Below are 19,101 nucleotides of genomic sequence, written 5' to 3'. Positions count from 1 at the left end.
TATCGTTTCTGTATTTAAATTATAAATTTATTTTTTTTAACGTTCCGAGTATTTACAAAATTTTTTACCCAAATTTTTAAATAAATATACTGCTATAAAAGTTTATAAACTATTCAATTTATAAGTTTCTAGTTGCTTAAGGATTATATGTTTATAATATTGTTAAAAAACTTATAAGCTCGTGCTAACCAAATATAAACAACAACATACACACTCTTGATAATATTTTGAGCATAAAATCTTAAGTATATTAAAATTAATAAAAATAAATAAAAAAATATATATTAATTTTAAATTTTTAAAAATTAGCCATTAATTTTAAAAAATATATGCATGAAAAGTAGGAAAAAGTTATATGAGGGAGTTAACAGTCAACAGACATTTAAAACCAACGAATGGAAAAGAAAATTTAATTAAAAAAAAATGATCAAGTGATGACGTGGCGAAATTTGAAAACACCTCCACTCCTGATTGGGGATTGTTTGGAATTACATTTTTTGTTTTGTAAAGGGCCCTGAACATTCCATTTCTTATCGCGACAAACATCAACTGGCTTTTAGAAGGTAGCTTCCTCCTCCTCTTGCAAGGAAAATCCCTACTTCCATCAAAACATCTGTTCGCCTTACGAATTCCGATTTTCATCGTTTTCAACTTGGTGAAATTTACTCCGCTCCACCTTTGTTTGGGAAGTGAAAGGAGCGGTATGGTGTTGTCTGGATGAATTGAAAGGGAATTCGAATAAATGGGAACGGGCTCGGGCTCGGGCTCGGGCTCGAACGGATGGGGCCGAGCTCGGGGATTGGTGGTGAAGACGCTACTACTGATTGGCGGCGCTGTCCTGCTTAAGAGACTCACCAAATCAACCACTCGCTGGGACCATACTCGCCTCGTCGCTCGCTCTCTTAGCGGCGAGAAGGTGCTTACTTCCTCTCTCATTCTTTTCGATTTGTTGTTTCGTTGTTTTTTTTTTCTTCAATATACGTCTTTTTCTGATTTAATCTCGGTTTTCATTGGTGTGGTAGTTTTCTAGGGAGCAAGCATCCAGGGACCCCGATAATTACTTCAATATTAGGTATGTTGTTTCCTTATTTTCCAGTTTTCAATGTTATGATTCGAGCAAAAAAGCCGGCACGCAGCCTTAATTACTCATGTTTGATGTGATTCTAAGTTTAGAATTTAGTTGAGGTCGATGCCTGAAATGCTTTGCTTCAGCGATTATTGTTTAAAAACTGAAGTTTGTCTATGTTTTATGATGGTCACTGTGAGCATATATTGTTTGAGAAATGTTAGCCGTCGCTCACAAATATCCGAATTAGTAAGATGTAATTCTTGGCAATTGTACTTTTTATAAAAGTTTTGGTTGTAAAAGTAGTGCTGTACATTCTTTTTAATGTTTTAAATACATTTAATTTAGAGAATTATGTTTTGGCAGAATGCTCACTTGCCCAGCAGCAGAAATGGTGGATGGTTCAAATGTTTTATATTTTGAACAGGTTAGTTGTCTAACAGCTAACAGCCATTATTGCAACTTACATTTTACTTTCAGATAATTTTGGCCGTTCCTAAGTTTTGAAAATACTTATTTTCCTTTTAACAGGCATTTTGGAGAACTCCTCAGAAGCCTTTTCGGCAGGTATGCTCTGTTTTGGGACTTAGCATGTTAGTTTTGCATTCGGAAAGCAGTTGAAATTGAAACTCTTGGAGGCTTTTCAGTTGTGTGAAAATTTTCTTATTTTTCTAAATCGTCTTTGTATTTATTTTTGGAAATAGATAAAAATGTTTACTTTGATGCAAACAAAAACATTTTCCTTAGGAACTCCTTACTTTCAAAACACATAACAAATGTTTTCTAATTTTGTTTGGAAATAGAAAACTGAAAAAGATTTTCTGGAACTAAACAGCCCATCGGCCTCTGCATCTTGATTCATTTCATCTTTTCCTCTATCTCTCACTCTTGATTAACAAATCCCAGGGAGACACTCTTCCTGACAGAAAAAGTTGAACTTAAATCATTCTGGGGCACTAAGGAAGATTTTGAAACCATACTCCTGATTTCCAAATCATACTCTGAATTCTGATGTAGTTCTTTTTCATTTTCTGATCCTTTGGTTTTAATTAAATGAACTCCTGGCTTAGATAATTCTAACAGTGATGTGGTTGCAGAGATTTTATTTGGTGAAGCCATGTCCCAAGGAGTTGAAATGTGACGTTGAGGTTTGCTTCTGGTCTGATCTATATGACTCTTTCATAAAAATTTATATGATCATGCTACGTCTTTTTTGCATTAAACTGTTATTGAAGCATTGTGTTGATTTTTAAGTGCTTAAGACTCCTTTAAACGTCATAATTGAGAAGGCTATCCCCACTTACGCATTCATATCTTAGTTACTATTGTTCATCTTGTCATTGTTTGATAGCTAAGGTATTTGAGAGGCTCTGTATATGAATACATACATTTGTTTTCTTAAGCAAGTAGAAACAGTTATACTAATGGCAAGTTTGTTATCACTTAAGCATTCTTGCAGTTACTGGTCTCCACATAACTTGGTTTTAATTGGCAGGTAAGTTCGTATGCTATTAGAGATGTGGAGGAGTACAAAAATTTCTGCGATCGTTCGAAGGATCAGCGCCCATTGCCTGAAGAAGTTATTGGTGTATGTCTTCAGTGGCATTATAATTGTGTTTGCTTGTATTTGTGCTAGTGCATGAATGGGGTTTTATCAGCAATGACTAAATTTTCTTATTTGACATTTTGATTTTGAAGACATACTGGTTATAAGTCAACAGAAGGAGGCTTAAATGGTCGATTTTAACATAGTTTTTTTTTATAAAAAAAAATCATCTGAACTTTTTATTTCAAGGACCTTGAGGATTGATGGGAAGATTGGAGAACCCCCATTCACAACCTGCTTCCCTTCTAATGGGGCAGATTAGTCACATCTTTTTCAACACACTGGTGTCCATAGTTATATACCAAGTTTGGGGAACGGTAGAATTAAAAGTGAAACAGCTTTCATAAACACAGATAGCATTCACGTTACGCACTGTCAAAATGAGAAAAGAAAGGATAGACTGAAGATAGCCATGGAAGAAAAGAGATACTCTAGAAGCCAGATCTAGTTCAACTGCTTGCTTTTTGACACATGTTTGAACTGATCATTCTGATTATTTTGGCTTCAAATTTTTCATGGGGTTGTTTTTTTGCTGCATTTGTTTACTTTCACTGAAGCTGGGATATCAAATTTAGCATATAAGAGATCTGGTTATCTTTTTCTTAGGTAAATGATGCCTTTTCTTAAAACTCATTAGTGGGGATGCTGGAAGGTTCAAGACCATATGATTTAAATAAGAGAATCACAACTTCTTCAAATATTGAATGCTCCACATGTCTCATCTGGTTATTTTAGTTCATAAAGTTTTGCTATAAATGCTCAATTACCTTGGATCCTTGAAAATTTGTACCAGATGGGCATGATACTTAGATTGTATCTATGGTTAAACTGCCTACATTTCCAGTTTGCAGATAACGACTTCTTTTAATAGCTTACAGACCATGGCTTGTGAAGAACTTACTTTCATTATATTCGTTTCTTGAGATATAAAATAGTGATATTTTTGAAGTGTTAACATCTTGTCTATTTCTATTTGTGTATAGTTCAAGACTAATCTACTTCTATTTTATTCCTAGATCTTGATTAATTAATATGTAAAGTTTAGTTATATTTTATATATTTAATATATTGAACTAACTACTTACATATTGAGTCTCATCTTTATAAGATTGATTTGAAATCCGAATGCTACTTTTATTCAAATCTTTATCATATTTGTATTTGATTTTGTTTCTTATCTTGAAAAAACAAAATTTGAATCAAACTCAATCTGATATTAAGGGCAGGATATTGCGGAGCATTTGACAACAATATATCTCAAGCGGTGTGAACGAGGAAAACGATGCTTATATGAAGGTTCAACTCCCCCAGGTGGATTTCCAAATTCATGGGTACGTGCCTTTTGATGCTGTTGTACTGAGTTGGCTCATTGTTTCTGATTCCCAATAAGCTGGGGAGAGATATATTCAGTTTTACATTTACTTGCCAGTTTCAAATAATACTATTTTTAACAGAATGGGGCAAGCTATTGTACATCTGAACTTGCAATTTTGAAGAATAGTGAGATACACATGTGGGATAGGGGCTACGATGACGATGGAAATCAGGTATGGTTTAGTTGTTCTTGTTTGAATTTCACATGCTCCAAGAAAAAATTCTTTTAGTATGTCTGGAATAAATGAATTATATAAAAATGTGAAATTCATTTAAATCTGGATCTTCATGTTTAAAATTATTTCAAACTGAAATTTGTTTTCACAACAAATTCCTGGTAAAGTTGGGTAACTTGGTGTGTCATCAAATTGGATAAAGACTGAAATTTTAGAAATATTTCTCCCAGTAGTGGATGAAATTTTAGAAATATTCCACCCAAGTAGTTTGATTGGTTCCCCCTTTATTAGATGTATTTTAGTTTTGAATTAGCATCAAATAATATTAAAAACAAACTCAAATAATAATTGAATATATTTTTGTAACTCTTAAAAATCATAAAACCACAAGAATATCATCACCGCCAATGTAAAATGAGAACGTAAACAAACACTAAAAATGAATAAATTCCAATCTTTTGATTGGATTAGAGATTTCAATGTTCCTAATATTTTCAGTGAAGGCTGGACCAAATTAAATTGTCTAATTCTAGATTGGATTTCTGATCCAGATTGGAAATTGCACACCCACAGACCAGGTGCACTTTAAATTCTATTAGACTTGGTTGAGTTGGGAATGAAAGTTTGGAAAAACATAAGGTTGAAACATCTTGATTCTTGTTTCCCTCTTCCCCCCCCTCCCGCGGAATGTGAGAATTCAAGAATAAAAAATTATTTACAAATGAATTAGTTGTTCAATTTATTACAGAATAAAGTACAGATTCATTTTTCCTTGTTCCTCAAGAACAAAAGCTTTATGACAGTGCTTTGTGATGTCTACCGCAGGTATGGGGGGTGAAAGAAGGTGCTTACGAGTTCAAACCTGCACCTACCTCAAGTTTCAATGATATGCTTTCGCCTTTAAATTTCCCTCTTTCACAGTCCATAGATAAAAGAATAGAGGGCTCATTTGTCTTGCAAGAATGATCTGTTTTACCTATTACCATGTCTGTAAATTTTCAACTCCTTTAACAATGTAATGATATTTATCTTTCTACCAATCTTCTTTTGTAATTTCAACATCAAGAATAACCGGGTTAGGACCCCTGTTACAATGAGCAGGTCTGCGCATGTAAAGAACTGCAGCAACCCTACCGTTAATTGGGCAGAGTTTCACACCCAAGCCATTCAGGCCATTGACGCCTACGCTCCCCTCTGAAGGTGTATGGTTTCCGGGGTCTGGTTTCTGCTTGTTTAACATGCTCATCACATTTGACATAGTAAAAGTATAATGGTTTCGTATTAATATGACAATTGGTGTTGATGAGCATGAGTAATCAAGTTAATAACATCTTTGGCCATAGGCATTGAAGCTCATTACTGGGAGGTTAGATGCTGCTCGAAGAAGAGTCTAGAAATGAAAGAAATACAAAGCAATTATTTCAACATTTAATTGAGCTGGTGTATTTCATTTAAGATTAAGAGCTTCAATTCGCAAATGCACAGTGGAATTAATACAAAATTTCAAAGAAGATGAAAGAATAGTAAGGTGAGGGTGGGGGGGGGGGGGTTCGGTGTGATTAAACCTATGCTAAGTTGTTGACGTAGTAATATAAAGCAGCAAGTGCCACAATTCCGATCACGATAGCAATAGGCAATGCTCTCCTGCACAAAACCAAACTTACCTCGTCAAAAATTGAAAGAATAAACTTGAAAAGACTTATAAATGTAAAAAATGGAAATCCTATTGCTTACCCAATATCCTCGTCTCTCTTCATTTGTGCTTTTCTTGCTTTTCTGACATCTATATCATTTGCATTTTTGGTCACCGCAGGCTGATATGGCCTAAACCTCCGTTTGGGAGCACCACAAACTGAAAATACCCAATGCCCTCTTAGTCTATTACTAAATGAGGCTAAACTATCCATTTATTATATCACTCACTCAAGCAATCATCTCTTCTATCCCCTAATTGCATAACTGGTATTTCTATTTCTCTATAAAAGTTACTGAGTTCAATATAAAATTTTATTGATATTATTATTGGTATACATGTGTCACATAATTATCGAAATCTATGAATTTCTACTAAAAATAATCATTTCCCAAAATTGTTTTCTTGTTAAATTGTTGAATGTGTTATTGGTTTGCAAGTTATCCTTAATAATTGAAATGTATTAATTTATACTTAAAAAATTAATTTCCTAAACAAACTTAGCTACAAGTTACTAACATAAACGCCTAAAAGTACGTTATGTTGAAGAAATTAAATTTTACATGCTGCAAAATTAGCTTCAAAACCAAACCCACTACAGTTTCAAATTAGTCTGCTCAACAAATTCATGGAAGAAGAGGGAATGATTACCGGGACAGAAATAATTATCAGCGAGTTTCTCAAATGGGGTCCTGTCGTTGTATACATACCTGCATCCAAAACGAAGGAAGATCAAGAAAATAAGATAATAGATTTGATTCAAATGTCTACAGACTGTAAAAATACAAATCCAGAGAATGAATAAAGTAGAAAACGAGAGAGTACCCGCAATCACGACAAATGTAAGCTTGTTTAGAAGCAACTCGCATGGAGAATCTGGGAGCAGCAGCGAGAGGCTGAGCCTGGTTCGGAGAGATGAACAATTGAAGCGATGGAGAAGAAAAGAAAGAAGATCGCAAAGCGAAACGATCAATGGGACGGCGCAGACCGACATTGCCAGTGGGAGCTAAAGGAGAAGCCGGTGGAGATGAAGATTTCGTGGGCTGAAGCCCTACGGGTGCCTGCAAGGCCATTTTTTTTAGACCACCCTTGTCTGGTTCGATGGATTGGCAGTCTGTAAAGTGAGAATTGAAAAGAGAAGAATGAAAGATGAGGAGATAAGAGAAGAGATTGTGTAAATTGCTTGTTCTAGAAATATGTGGAAGTGGAAGCGTGGCTTTCATGTTCCCCACACAAGCTCCTTGGGTCACCTTTTTTTTGTGGAATAATTATTTTTGGACTTTAAATTATGATAGTTTTATCAATTAAGAGACTTATTTATAATAAAATGTTATTTTGATTAAGATTTTTAATAATTTACTGAGATAAAATTTAATTTAATTATTATAATTTTAATAAATTTAGTTGTAATTTTATTAAATTAAATAAATTATTTTTTAAAAAATTAAAAAAATATTTATTTAGACCATATTCCTGTAATTTATCTCCAAATATTAATAAATGAGAATATAATTAAAATAAAACATTTACCTATTTAAATTTTTAGAGTTAAGAAATATAAATGTATTATAATTTTATCTCTGTCTTACTTTGAATTTAATTTAATCAATTTTTTTTAAATATTTTTTTTGGTAATTTATTTCTCTCTAATGATATGATATTTAATTACTCTGAATAATAAAAAAATCTTGTCTCAAACTTATAACAGAAGAAACCAACATTATTGACTTGAACAATGAAATGAGGCTCAGAAACATTTTGCCTTCTTTTCTAAAAACTCAAGCGTGCTATTAAAGCTCTTGTTAAAAGTCTCCAACACTTGATTTTCAAGCTCTGATCCGACACCATCCCAATCTATTCCTAACTTTTCCACCCCATTATAAATTGCTTCGGCCTCCTCCGAAACATTTGCATTGATAGTTCGAGCAACAATACCATGATCCATGAATGCCAGAAAAGCTTGTTCGGGCATGGTTGAAATCTGAAAAAAAAAGTTAATAATAATAACAATATTATTTACAAGTATCAAATAAATAATTTTAAACGGTGACACATTTTACGTTTTTCATTTTTTATAATAATTATTTTTAAATTTAATTTTAATTTTTTAAAATATTTTTTTTGTAATTACCGTGTTCGGTCCAATAAGAGAATCAACGTATAAAGTATCAGAATAAACTGGATTTTTAACATTAACCGACGCCCACATCAATTTCTGCTTCTTAGCCCCTCTTTTCTCAAGAGCCTCCCATCTACTCCCAGAAAATTTCTTCTGAAAAAGCCTATAAGCCAGCACAGCTTGAGCAACCGCACCCTATATACAACATTGCCGGATCATCAGCACTAATTATAAGGTGCTCCATGAATAGAGATGAAATGATATGATTCATAAATGTGATTGAATGATTCTAAATTTATATCATGAGATAAAATTTAAGTCTAAAATATACCAAATTTATTTACAGGATTAGTTAATGTTCTCCTGAAAACTCGATCATAAAACGATAAGCTTTACCTTGCCACAAAGAGCAAGAGCCTTAGGGCCTCCAATCTTCTCTAGTTTTTCGTCGATGAAGCTGTCTACTCTACTGATGTAGAAAGCAGAAGCACTTGTCACTCTTGACAGATCAGTCGATGTTGAAGCTTCAAGGCCTTTTATATAAGCATCAATTACTGCTTCGTATCTTGTGAGGCAGAAAATGAGCTGACAAAGTTGAGAAAATTCACAAGATTGATCAAAATATTTTTCAATCTGAAACTAAATTTAATCATTTTGAGTTCTTACAGTGACATTGACGCTTATCCCATGTGATATCAACTCTGTTATGGATGAAATGGATTGGATTGTTGCTGGAATTTTTATGTAGAGATTGGGACAATTGATCTTTTTATATAGCCATTTTGCTGCCTCAGTTGTCCTGTTTGGGTCCCTAGAAAATCTCGGAGAAACTGGAATAGACACATACCCATCAACCCCGTTTGATTGATGATGAAGTGATTCAAACACTTTACATGCATCTGTAATGTCCTTAACAACTAATTCCCAGTAAGCGTCTTCAATATTATTCCCAGATTCTATCAATTCCCTATTCCATATCACACACAAAAACAAAAACAAAAAAAGAAAACACATCAAAGAAAAAACCCATCAGGATTTAATTATATTTTTATAAAGAAGAACCAAAAAATGAACTGAGATTTTTGTATTTTAGGTTTTTGTTTGCAGTTGCAGGTTACCTGAACTGGGTATTGTAGGCATTAAATGATGTAATAGCTCTTTCAAAAATCTGCAATATATATGCATATATTTATATATATATATATGAGATTGATACAGAGAGAAACAACAAGAAAAATGAAGGGAAACATTAAATCTGTTTAGATTTAAAGTTTACCGATGGATTGGTGGTGAGACCTCTAATTCCAGCTGCGATGAGTGAATGAAAATCAGAAACAGGGCGGCAAAGATTATCAAAGTAAGGGCTCTGGCCTTGCTGCTCAAACAGATGATGAAGAACTGTTTTCTTCATCTGGATTCCATTTTCATCACTCACACAACTTCTGGCTCTGCATTCAACAAAACCCAGAAACTCTAATGAGCAAAAAACAAAATGCAGATGACTCCAACTCTCACCGTATATAATGCATACATGCAATGATCTCGATGTGGGTGAAGCTAAAGATGTGTGTGTATATATATATATACACTTATATATGTATGATGTTAAAATTGTTGATGAATCACAACCTCGAAATTGGATGCATCTTTCTGAATTCTGAAGTTGTATACACAAAAACTTGAGTGGTTGGTTTGTTCTTGATTTTGAGTTTGTTATGAATCCAGCACTTAAAGGGTTTGTGAAGCTTCTATTTAATGGCTTTAAAATGGAAGCCAAGATTTTTATTTTTGATATATTTTTTTTCTGGAATATGAAGAATTTTTATTTTCCATGTGAACATTATGTATTTTACTATCTTAATTAATTAATTAATTAATTAATTAATTAATTTGATAAATGTCTATCGTGAGGGTTAGTAGCTTTGTTTTATTTTTATTAAATGTTTTGGTCAATTTGCTAATCTCATTAATATGAAAACTAGCACGTAAGTAGAACTTAGAATATGAGAAATTGCTAATTCAATATTATATATATATATATATATGTATATGTATAGGCTGGATTCGGAATATATCTAAATATTTTGTGAAATTTATTAAAGCATATATAGGTTAGTACTAAAAACAGTAAAAATAACAAAATTTTAGATAAAATTAATTTTATTATTTTAAAGTAATTTAATAACTTATAGTTAAAGTTAATTGTGAATTTATAAATAAATTTATACAAAATATGGTTTCATTTCATATATAATAATTAATTTTATATTTAAAAAATATTAATTTATTCCTATTATTGCTGCAAATTATTAATTTATTTATTGTAAAAAAATTAGATGATATTTCTAACATATCATGACTATTTTGATTAAGAGAACGTAACTGTAGTAACTGGAAAAAAAAAAAAAAAGAAACGACGTCGTTTTGAGATGGACGGGCAGGAAGAGAGGAAAGAAAAGAAAAGAGAAAAGAGGAAAAGAAAAAAAAAAGAGGAAAGAAAAGAAAAGAGAAAAGAGAAGAAAAAAAGGGAGGAAAGGAAAGAAAATAGAGAAGAGAGATCGAGGGAAAGAGAAGGTTCGAGAGAGAGAGAGAGAGAGAGAAGAAGAGGAGCGAGAAGAGAGAGAGGAGGAGACAGAGGACGGTGACGGAGCAAGCCAAGGGAAGGAGGAAAATAGAGACGGGAGGTACGGTAAAATTTTAAGTTCTTATATAGGTGTGGAGTGATTTCGAATCTGTGATCTTAAGTTGAGAAATCTAAGTCCCGTTTAGTATGTAGAGCAATAGAGTACGAGGTAGAGACAAGCGGTTGTGGATGACAGGTGGAATCGTGGAGGTACTCACGGAGGAGGCCGCGGGAAGAGAGAGAATGAAGACGTTGGAGAATAGGAGAGATCCGTGAGAGAGTGTGGTTATTTTGTGTAACATGAGTGTGAGTACATGGTGAAGGCCGCGGGAGAAGAGAGTGAACGAGGAGGTTGGTGAATGGGTGAGATCCGTGAGGGCAAGGTGACGTTGTGTAACGCCCCGTTTTTTTTTTTCTAGTGGTGTAGTTTACAACAAATCCATAGTCAAATACAGAAATTTCGTTTCAAGTCAGGCATGCACATAGAAATACTATCACAATCTATTGTTCAGAGTTAAGATAGATCGGCAATCATACATGTAACATCACGTGAAATACAACCGTATACACTATCAATAGACATACTATCAACTCTACTACCAACTTTTACACATTCAATTTGTCTATAAAGATCCTCATTCTGTTGCTCTATACACTAGGCTCGGAAACCAGCAACTCCGATCCGGACTCCATTCTTACATCGTCAGTGAACAATAGAGGGTGAGTTCATATAACTCAGTACAGTAAAAATTAAGTTACAATTATGATATGCACTAAATATAAAATCCAGTATTTCTATATGTACCCCATCACCCAAATTAAGCTTACCTTGTCATCACTATGGGACTACGCAGGACAAAAACGTACCCCGGTATCCAAAATATCATGTATACCATGTGTGATCATTCCCCAATGTCACCCCAAGCGTACAAATATTCACACCCGTCACCAGTATCGGCGACCAAATCTATTCTCGCTGGAGTCTCCCGACCATCACCACCATTAGTGATCAACTTACTTTTCCTAGATAACGACAACCAATATCGGCGTCCCCCGATGCTACCGACCCAACACAACATCATCCTGTCCTTACTCCCCCACCTTATCTTGAAGCTTTCTTATACTTTTAACCTGTGTACCTAAACTACATCCGTCTCCCCATAAAGCACGCACTAACACTTAACACACCCACACCTGTAACGTTTCCTTGCCAACTACCAAATTTACAACAGCTATACCAACCTATATATGACCCATACCCTCACACTACACAGCTACCCCACACATCCCCTCGTCCTACACAGAGACACCCCCACACCTCCATTCTGACACTTCATTCCCACGGTCTACAGCCTCTCTTTCCTCCTCCCAAACTTTCTACATCCACACGCACTACTTCCTCCCTTACACATATTTACATCCCTCCCCAAATCTCTTATTCTTTCCCCCTCCATGGCCTACTTTAGATACTCCACGCTCAAATCCCGAAATCACCTCACTCTCATCCCGTGGTCCCCTCCGCCAACCTCCATTCCTAATCACACAACATCTCTTCCCTCTCTTGAACCTCAATCACACCCTACACATCTTCCTTCCCTTTTTCCTGCAGCCTAGCCTCCTCCATATGCACTCACTCACACACAACAGCTCCTCTCCCTCACAGATTGCACTCACACACACCGCACTCCTTCCTTTCTCTCCTCTCGCGGCCTAGCCTCCTCCATACACCCTCACTCACACACAACAGCTCCTCTCCCTCACAGACCGCACTCACACACAATAGCTCATCTCCCTCATAGACCGCACTCACACACACCGCACTCCTTCTTTTTCCTCCTCCCGCGGCCTAACCTCCTCCGTTCGCCCTTACACACACACAACAACTCTTCTCCCTTATAGACCGCACTCACACACACCGCACTCCTTCATTTCTCTCCTCCCGCGGCCTAACCTCTTCCGTACGCCCTCTCTCACGCACAACCTCACCTCTCCCTCACAGACCTCTCTTCTACGCCACATTTTTTCTCTCTCTCTCTCCTTCCGTAGTCTAACCTCCTCCATACACCTCCACTCACGTTCACACAGCTCCTTCACCTATAGCAAATTTTCAAATCCACATCAACTAACAGGAAACTTAAAATTACCGTACCTTCCATTTCCATCTTCCTTCCTCCCGCCGATCGCACTATCACCGTTCTCTTTCTTCTTCTCTCTTCCTTCTCGTTCCTCTCTGCTCCGACTCCCATCTCTCTCTTTCTCGAACCTTCTTTTCTCTTTCTTTCTCCTCCCCGCTCTCTCTCTTCTCTGTTTTTTCTTTTTTTTTTCCTTCTTTCTTTCTTTTCTTTCCCGTCTTCTATTTATATCTCACCTGCCTCATCAAAACGACCTTGTTTCCCCCCTTTTTTTTCCTTTTTTTTTTTCTTTCTTTCTTCAGTTACACATATACTTCCAAAAAAAAAAAATTTAGTCCCTCAGATTTTGTTATCTTACCTCCAAACAGTCTTGGATAATTTCGTCTCATCTCGTCCTCCCGTTCCCATGTTGCCTCCTCAGTCGCGTGATGTCTCCATTATATCTTCATCATAGGTATCACCCTACTTCTCAACATCCTTTCTTGTCGCTCGAGAACTCGGATTGGTTCCTCTTCATAAGACAAATCATTCTCCAATGGTAACAATTCATAACTTAGAATATGATTCGAATCTGAGTGATATTTTCGTAGTAGGGATATGTGGAATACATTGTGAACCTCACTATACCGAGGAGGGAGCACTACCTTGTACGCAACCACCCCCCACATTCTCCAGAATCTCAAACGACCCTATGAAACGGGGACTTAGCTTCCCTTTCTTCCCAAACCTCAATAAACCCTTCATGGGAGATACTTTCAGGAACACATGATCCCTTACTTCAAAGCTCAAATCTCTCCTGCGATTGTCTGTGTACCCCTTCTGTCTCATTTGGGCAGCTTGTAAATTCTGCCGCATCACCAGCACCTTAGCCGTAGTTTCCTCTACCATTTTCGGTCCCAACAACTGTCTTTCTCCCACTTCACTCCAACACACCGGCAACCTACAGGGCCTACCATACAGAGCTTTATAAGGAGTCATTTCGATGATGGTGTGATAACTATTATTGTATGTAAATTCTATTAAGGGCAGTATATCCTCCCAATCCCTCCCAATGTCGATGACACAGGCTCTCAACATATCCTCCAATACCTGTATCGTCCTCTCCGTTTGCCCATCCGTTTGTGGGTAAAAAGCTGTGCTAAAACTCAATTTAGTACCCAAAGCCTGTTGCAAACCTCTCCAAAATCTGGAGGTGAATCGGGAATCCTGATAAAAAATAATCGATACGGGAATGCCGTGTAACCTTACTACCTTCTTGACATACAGTCTGGCCAAATGCTCCACTGAATCAGTTACCTTCATTGCTAAGAAATGAGAAAATTTAGTTAGACGATCAACTACTACCCAAATACTATCATGTTTCTTACGGTTACCTTGTAACCCGGTCACAAAATCCATGAAGACATGTTCCCACTTCCACTTGGGTATGGGTAAGGGCTGTAACAACCCCCCAGACCTCTGATGTTCCGCTTTCACTTGCGAACATATCAAACTCCTTGACACATACTCAGCCACATCCCTCTTTATGCCCCTCCACCAGAAACTTTTCTGTAAGTTTTTGTATATCTTAGTACTCCCTGGGTGCATGAAAAATTTGGTATCATGTGCCTCACTGAGTATTTCTTCTCGTATCGTACGATCATTGGGAATGCACATTCTGGTTTAAAATCTGAGTATCCCATCATCTTTCACCCCAAAATCTCTCACTGTCCCCTGTTCTACCCCCTTCTAAATCCTCTGTATCTCGGTGTCCACCAACTTCCCCTCTCTGATTTTCTGAACTAAGGTAGGTTGTGCCCTCAAACTAGCCACATATCTTCCATTATCCCCTTCCTAAATACATAATTGTTGCATGGCTTCCCGTAAACACCACTCAGATACCATCAAATGAGCTAACACCCTAGTACTCTTACGACTGAGGGTATCTGTCGCCATATTTTCCTGTTCGGGGTGATACCTGATTCTACAGTCGAAATCTTTCAACAGGTCCATCCACCTCCACTGCCACATATTCAATTCCCGCTGTGTGAATAGATATTGTAAACTTTTATGGTCTGTATAAATTTCAAAGGTTTCTCCATATAAATAATGTCGCCATAGTTTTAAGGCATAGACCACTGTAGCCAGTTCCAAATCATGGGTTGGATAATTCCTTTCGTGTGTCCTTAATTGTCGAGACCCATACACTATAACTTTTCCCTGTTGCATTAATACACAACTCAATCCAACATGAGATACATCGCTATACACTACAAAACCACCTTCTCCCGACGAAATGGCCAATATTGGGGTAGTAGTCAGTCTGCGTTTTAATTCTTGGAAATTACCCTCACACTTCTCATCCCATTCAAACTTCACATTCTTCTTTGTCAACCTAGTAAGAGGTGCTGCAATACTCGAAAACCCTTGCACAAACTGACGGTAATATCCCGCTAACCCCAAAAAACTTCTGATCTCTGTTATAGTCTTGGGCCTTTCCCACTTTACTACTATTTCTACTTTCACTGTCTACTGATACCCCATCTCTCGACACAATATGGCCCAAAAATGCTATCTGATCCAACCAGAACTCATATTTACTGAGCTTTGCATACAATTTGGCTTTCCGAAGCATCCCTAGCACAGTTGTTAGATGTTCCGCATGTTTCACCGAATCCCTTGAATAAATCAATATGTCATCTATGAAGACAATGACATAACGATCCAGTAGGGGTCTGAACACCCGATTCATCAAATCTATAAACACTGTAGGAACATTCGTTAACCCAAAAGGCATCACCAGAAATTCATAATTCCCATACCTGGTGCGGAACACCGTTTTAGCGATGTCTTCTACTCTAACCCGTAGCTGATGATACCCCGAACACAAATCTATTTTTGAAAAATACATGTGCCCCTTGCAACTGATCAAATAAGTCGTCGATCCTGGGTAACGGATACTTATTCTTTATTGTCACCTGATTCAATTCCCTATAATCAATGCACATTCTCATAGTCCCATCCTTTTTCTTAACAAATAGTACTAGAGGCCCCATGGTGACACACTCGGCCGAATAAATTTCTTATCCAGTAGCTCTTGTAACTGTATACTTAACTCCATTAGTTCTAACCTCGCCATCCTGTATGGAACCTTGGAGATTGGCTGGGTGTTAGGCTGGAGTTCTATAGTGAATTCGACCTCTCTATTGGATAGCAGTCCCGAAAGGTCATCCGAAAATACTTCTGAAAAATCTCTCACCACTGGTATCTCCTAGAGTGTAAGCCTTTTACCCTGGCTCCCTATCAAAGACATAGATAGTGTTGTAATTCATGCATATATTCTTTCTAACACATTATTTTAACGTAATATTTATTTATTCATTGATTTTTCCCATACAGAAAAAGGTTCTTCGTTAAGAATCTTAAACACTACCCTCTTGCGGAAACAGTCTATATGAGCATGTTGGGCAGCAAGCCAATCTAGTTCTAGTATTACATCAAAGTCTTTAATGTCTAATAAAATTAAATCTACCTTTAATTTCCTTCCCTCTATTTCTACTATACAGTAGTTAAACATTACATCAGTACATAAAGTGCCATTAGTTAGCGTAGATATTACCAATACCCAGTCTAACACCTGAGGTTCTATCCCTATCCTAGATGCGAACCTAGGTGATACAAATGAATGTGTGGCACCGGGATTAAGTAATACTCTAGTAGGAATATTTGAAATATAAAGTATACCTTGCATTACTTCTAAGGTAGCGGCTGCCTCCGGAGCTGTTATGGCAAACACTCGTCCTTAAACCGACGGTCTACCAGGCTCTTTCGGCAGAGGAAAATCCCATACGAAGTGTTGAGTGTTCCCACACCGATAGCAGCCCCGACCGCCACTCATACATGGCCGATCTCCATGGTTTTTACCACACCGCATACAGATCGAGTTGTTCGGAGCCATCTGACGACTTGGGACTGCATCTTGTGTCGTTCTCTACCTCTTCTCTATTTGGCTGGATGATGGCAGTGGTCGTCTATAACTGAAAAGTCCTTTATTATTGTCAACATGTTCCTTATACAGTGCCTCTACTAACTGTGCCTTTTCTAATACCATCTGATATGTAGGTAATACAAACATAGCAACCTGGTGATACAATTCTGACCGCAGCCCCTTCTCGAACCTCCTGGCTTTCTTGGTCTCATGCATCATAACCTCGGGCGCAAACTAGCCCAAATCTATATATTTCTCGGCATACTCCACCACAGACAATCTTCCTTGTTTCAATTTGGTAAACTCTGCTTCCTTCTGCTGTCTTAGAAAATCTGGAAAGTACTCCGCATTGAAAGCTTCTAAAAACACCTCCCAAGTGATTGGGGAGATCAGAGCTCCTCTTTTCAATTTTCACCAATGCTCGACGGATCCTCTTAGCATGAATGTAGCCATTTGTACCTTCTATTATGTGGTCACGGTTATCACTTTAAATAATTTTTTTGTTTCATTTATCCAATCTTCCGCCACAAACGGGTCAGAACCCCCATTGAAGGCAGGAGGGTTTAGCCTTTGGCATTTCTCAATATTGCTTGTATCCACTACATCTAAGTGAATCTCCTGTTGTGGCATCGATACTGACTCCGCCCGTAATTCTCTATCCCGAATCATAGTGGCTAGGCTCTCAACTACTCTGCATAGCCGGTTAAAGTCCTCCTGTTGCATGCTGGACTGCCCCGCATGGGTTGCAGATGGACCAGTAACGGGTCTCGGTTGTGCGGGAGGGGGCACGACGTGGTACGGGGGCGGCCTTTGAAATGTAGTGAGTGGCACCTCGAGAAACCCCAGTGCTTGTTGTGGGGCCCTTGGTGAGCTCTACGCCCCCGGAGAAGATTCACGACGGGGTCGGCCCCTTCCCTTCTTCGTAGCCTCCCTTGGTCTACCTACAGAATAGTGACACCAGTTAGTACTATTCTTAATTTGCTTTGATACTAACTGTAACGCCCCGTTTTTTTTTATTTCTAATGACGTAGTTTACAACAAATCCATGATCAAAAATAGAAATTTCGTTTCAAGTCAGGCATGCACATAGAAACACAATCACAATCTATTGTTCAGAGTTAAAATTGACCAGCAATCATACATGTAACATCACGTGAAATACAACCGTATACACTATCAACAGACATACTATCAACTCTACTACAAACTTTTACACATTCAATCTGTCCATAAAGATCCTTATTCTGTTGCTCTATACGCTAGGCTCAGAAACCAGCAACTCCGATCTCGACTTCATTCCTACATCATCAGTGAACAATGGAGGGTGAGTTCATATAACTCAGTATAGTAAAAATTAAGTTACAATTATGATATGAACCAAATATGAAATTCAGTATTTCTATATGTACCCCATCACCCAACCTAAGCCTACCTTGTCATCACTATGGGACTACGTAGGACTAAAACGTACCCCGGTATCCAAAATATCATGCATACCATGTGTGACCATCCCCCAACGTCACCCCAAGCGTACAAATATTCACACCTATCACCAGTATCGGCGACCACCAATAAACCACCTATCTCTCAATCCCTAATAGGCCACCCACACACACACAGATACCATCCTTTACCGTCACCAATATCGGCGACCAAATCCATTCTCATCGGAGTCTCCCCACCATCACCACCATCGGCGATCAACTTAGTTTTCCTAGGTAGCGACAACAAATATTGGCGTCCCCCGATGCTATCGACCAAACACAACATCATCCTGTCCTTACTCCCCCACCTTATCTTGAAGCTTTGTTATACTATTAACCTGTGTACCTAAGATGCAACATCATCCTGTCCTTACTCCCCCACCTTATCTTGAAGCTTTCTTATACTCTTAACCTGTGTACCTAAGCTGCATCTGTCTCCCTATAAAGCACGCACTAACACTTAACACACTCACACCTGTAACGTTTCCTTGCCAACTACCAAATTTACAGTAGCTATACTAACCTATATAAGACCCATACCCTCACACCACACAGCTACCCCACACCACCCCTCGTCCTACACAGAGACACCCCCACACCTCCATTCCGACACTTCATTCCCACGATCTACGGCCTCTCTTTCCTCCTCTCAAACTTTTTACATCCACACTCACTACTTCCTCCCTTACACATATTTACCTAACTCCCCAAATCTCTTATTCTCTCCCCTTCCACGGCCTACTCTAGATACTCCACCCTCAAATCCCGAAATCACCTCACTCTCCTTCCGTGGTCCCCTCCGCCAACCTCCATTCGTAATCACACAACATCTCCTCCCTTTCTTGAACCTCACTCAGACCC

At 37.6% G+C, this 19,101-nt stretch overlaps 3 protein-coding genes across 4 annotated transcripts; 1 reads left to right on the top strand and 2 right to left on the bottom strand.

The window, feature by feature from the left end:
- The first annotated feature begins 507 nt into the window (after positions 1 to 507).
- On the top strand, positions 508 to 5,262 carry CRL (crumpled leaf). Of its 2 annotated transcripts, XM_088211354.1 has the most exons (10): positions 508 to 916; positions 1,023 to 1,072; positions 1,433 to 1,493; positions 1,598 to 1,633; positions 2,164 to 2,214; positions 2,562 to 2,654; positions 3,899 to 4,003; positions 4,127 to 4,219; positions 4,774 to 4,800; positions 5,048 to 5,262. In XM_088211354.1, exons 1-10 carry the CDS (start codon positions 743 to 745, stop codon positions 5,186 to 5,188), a joined length of 831 nt encoding a protein of 276 aa, XP_088067480.1. In that variant the 5' UTR covers positions 508 to 742; the 3' UTR covers positions 5,189 to 5,262. The 2 variants fall into 2 exon arrangements, with proteins under 2 accessions (XP_088067480.1, XP_021888685.1); XM_022032993.2 differs by lacking the exon at positions 4,774 to 4,800 and having other exon boundaries at positions 511 to 916.
- Positions 5,263 to 5,638: 376 nt separating this feature from the next.
- Positions 5,639 to 7,099, bottom strand: LOC110807775 (Rubredoxin-like superfamily protein). Its single transcript, XM_022033013.2, has 4 exons — positions 6,741 to 7,099; positions 6,567 to 6,625; positions 5,957 to 6,074; positions 5,639 to 5,866 (listed from the first exon to the last, which is right to left on the bottom strand). The coding sequence occupies exons 1-4, from the start codon at positions 6,986 to 6,988 to the stop codon at positions 5,788 to 5,790; spliced, it is 504 nt and encodes a 167-aa protein (XP_021888705.2). The 5' UTR covers positions 6,989 to 7,099; the 3' UTR covers positions 5,639 to 5,787.
- A 472-nt stretch (positions 7,100 to 7,571) lies between these two features.
- Positions 7,572 to 9,770, bottom strand: LOC110807752 (uncharacterized). The gene is made up of 7 exons (XM_022032982.2): positions 9,664 to 9,770; positions 9,311 to 9,482; positions 9,153 to 9,202; positions 8,701 to 9,001; positions 8,431 to 8,619; positions 8,047 to 8,229; positions 7,572 to 7,896 (listed from the first exon to the last, which is right to left on the bottom strand). Exons 1-7 carry the CDS (start codon positions 9,678 to 9,680, stop codon positions 7,663 to 7,665), a joined length of 1,146 nt encoding a protein of 381 aa, XP_021888674.2. The 5' UTR covers positions 9,681 to 9,770; the 3' UTR covers positions 7,572 to 7,662.
- Positions 9,771 to 19,101: the final 9,331 nt, after the last annotated feature.

This window comes from Carica papaya, chromosome 9 (assembly GCF_054855325.1).
Source record: "Carica papaya isolate Zhongbai chromosome 9, ASM5485532v1, whole genome shotgun sequence".
NCBI lineage: Eukaryota > Viridiplantae > Streptophyta > Magnoliopsida > Brassicales > Caricaceae > Carica > Carica papaya.
This window is presented reverse-complemented; position numbering and strand designations above follow the sequence as displayed.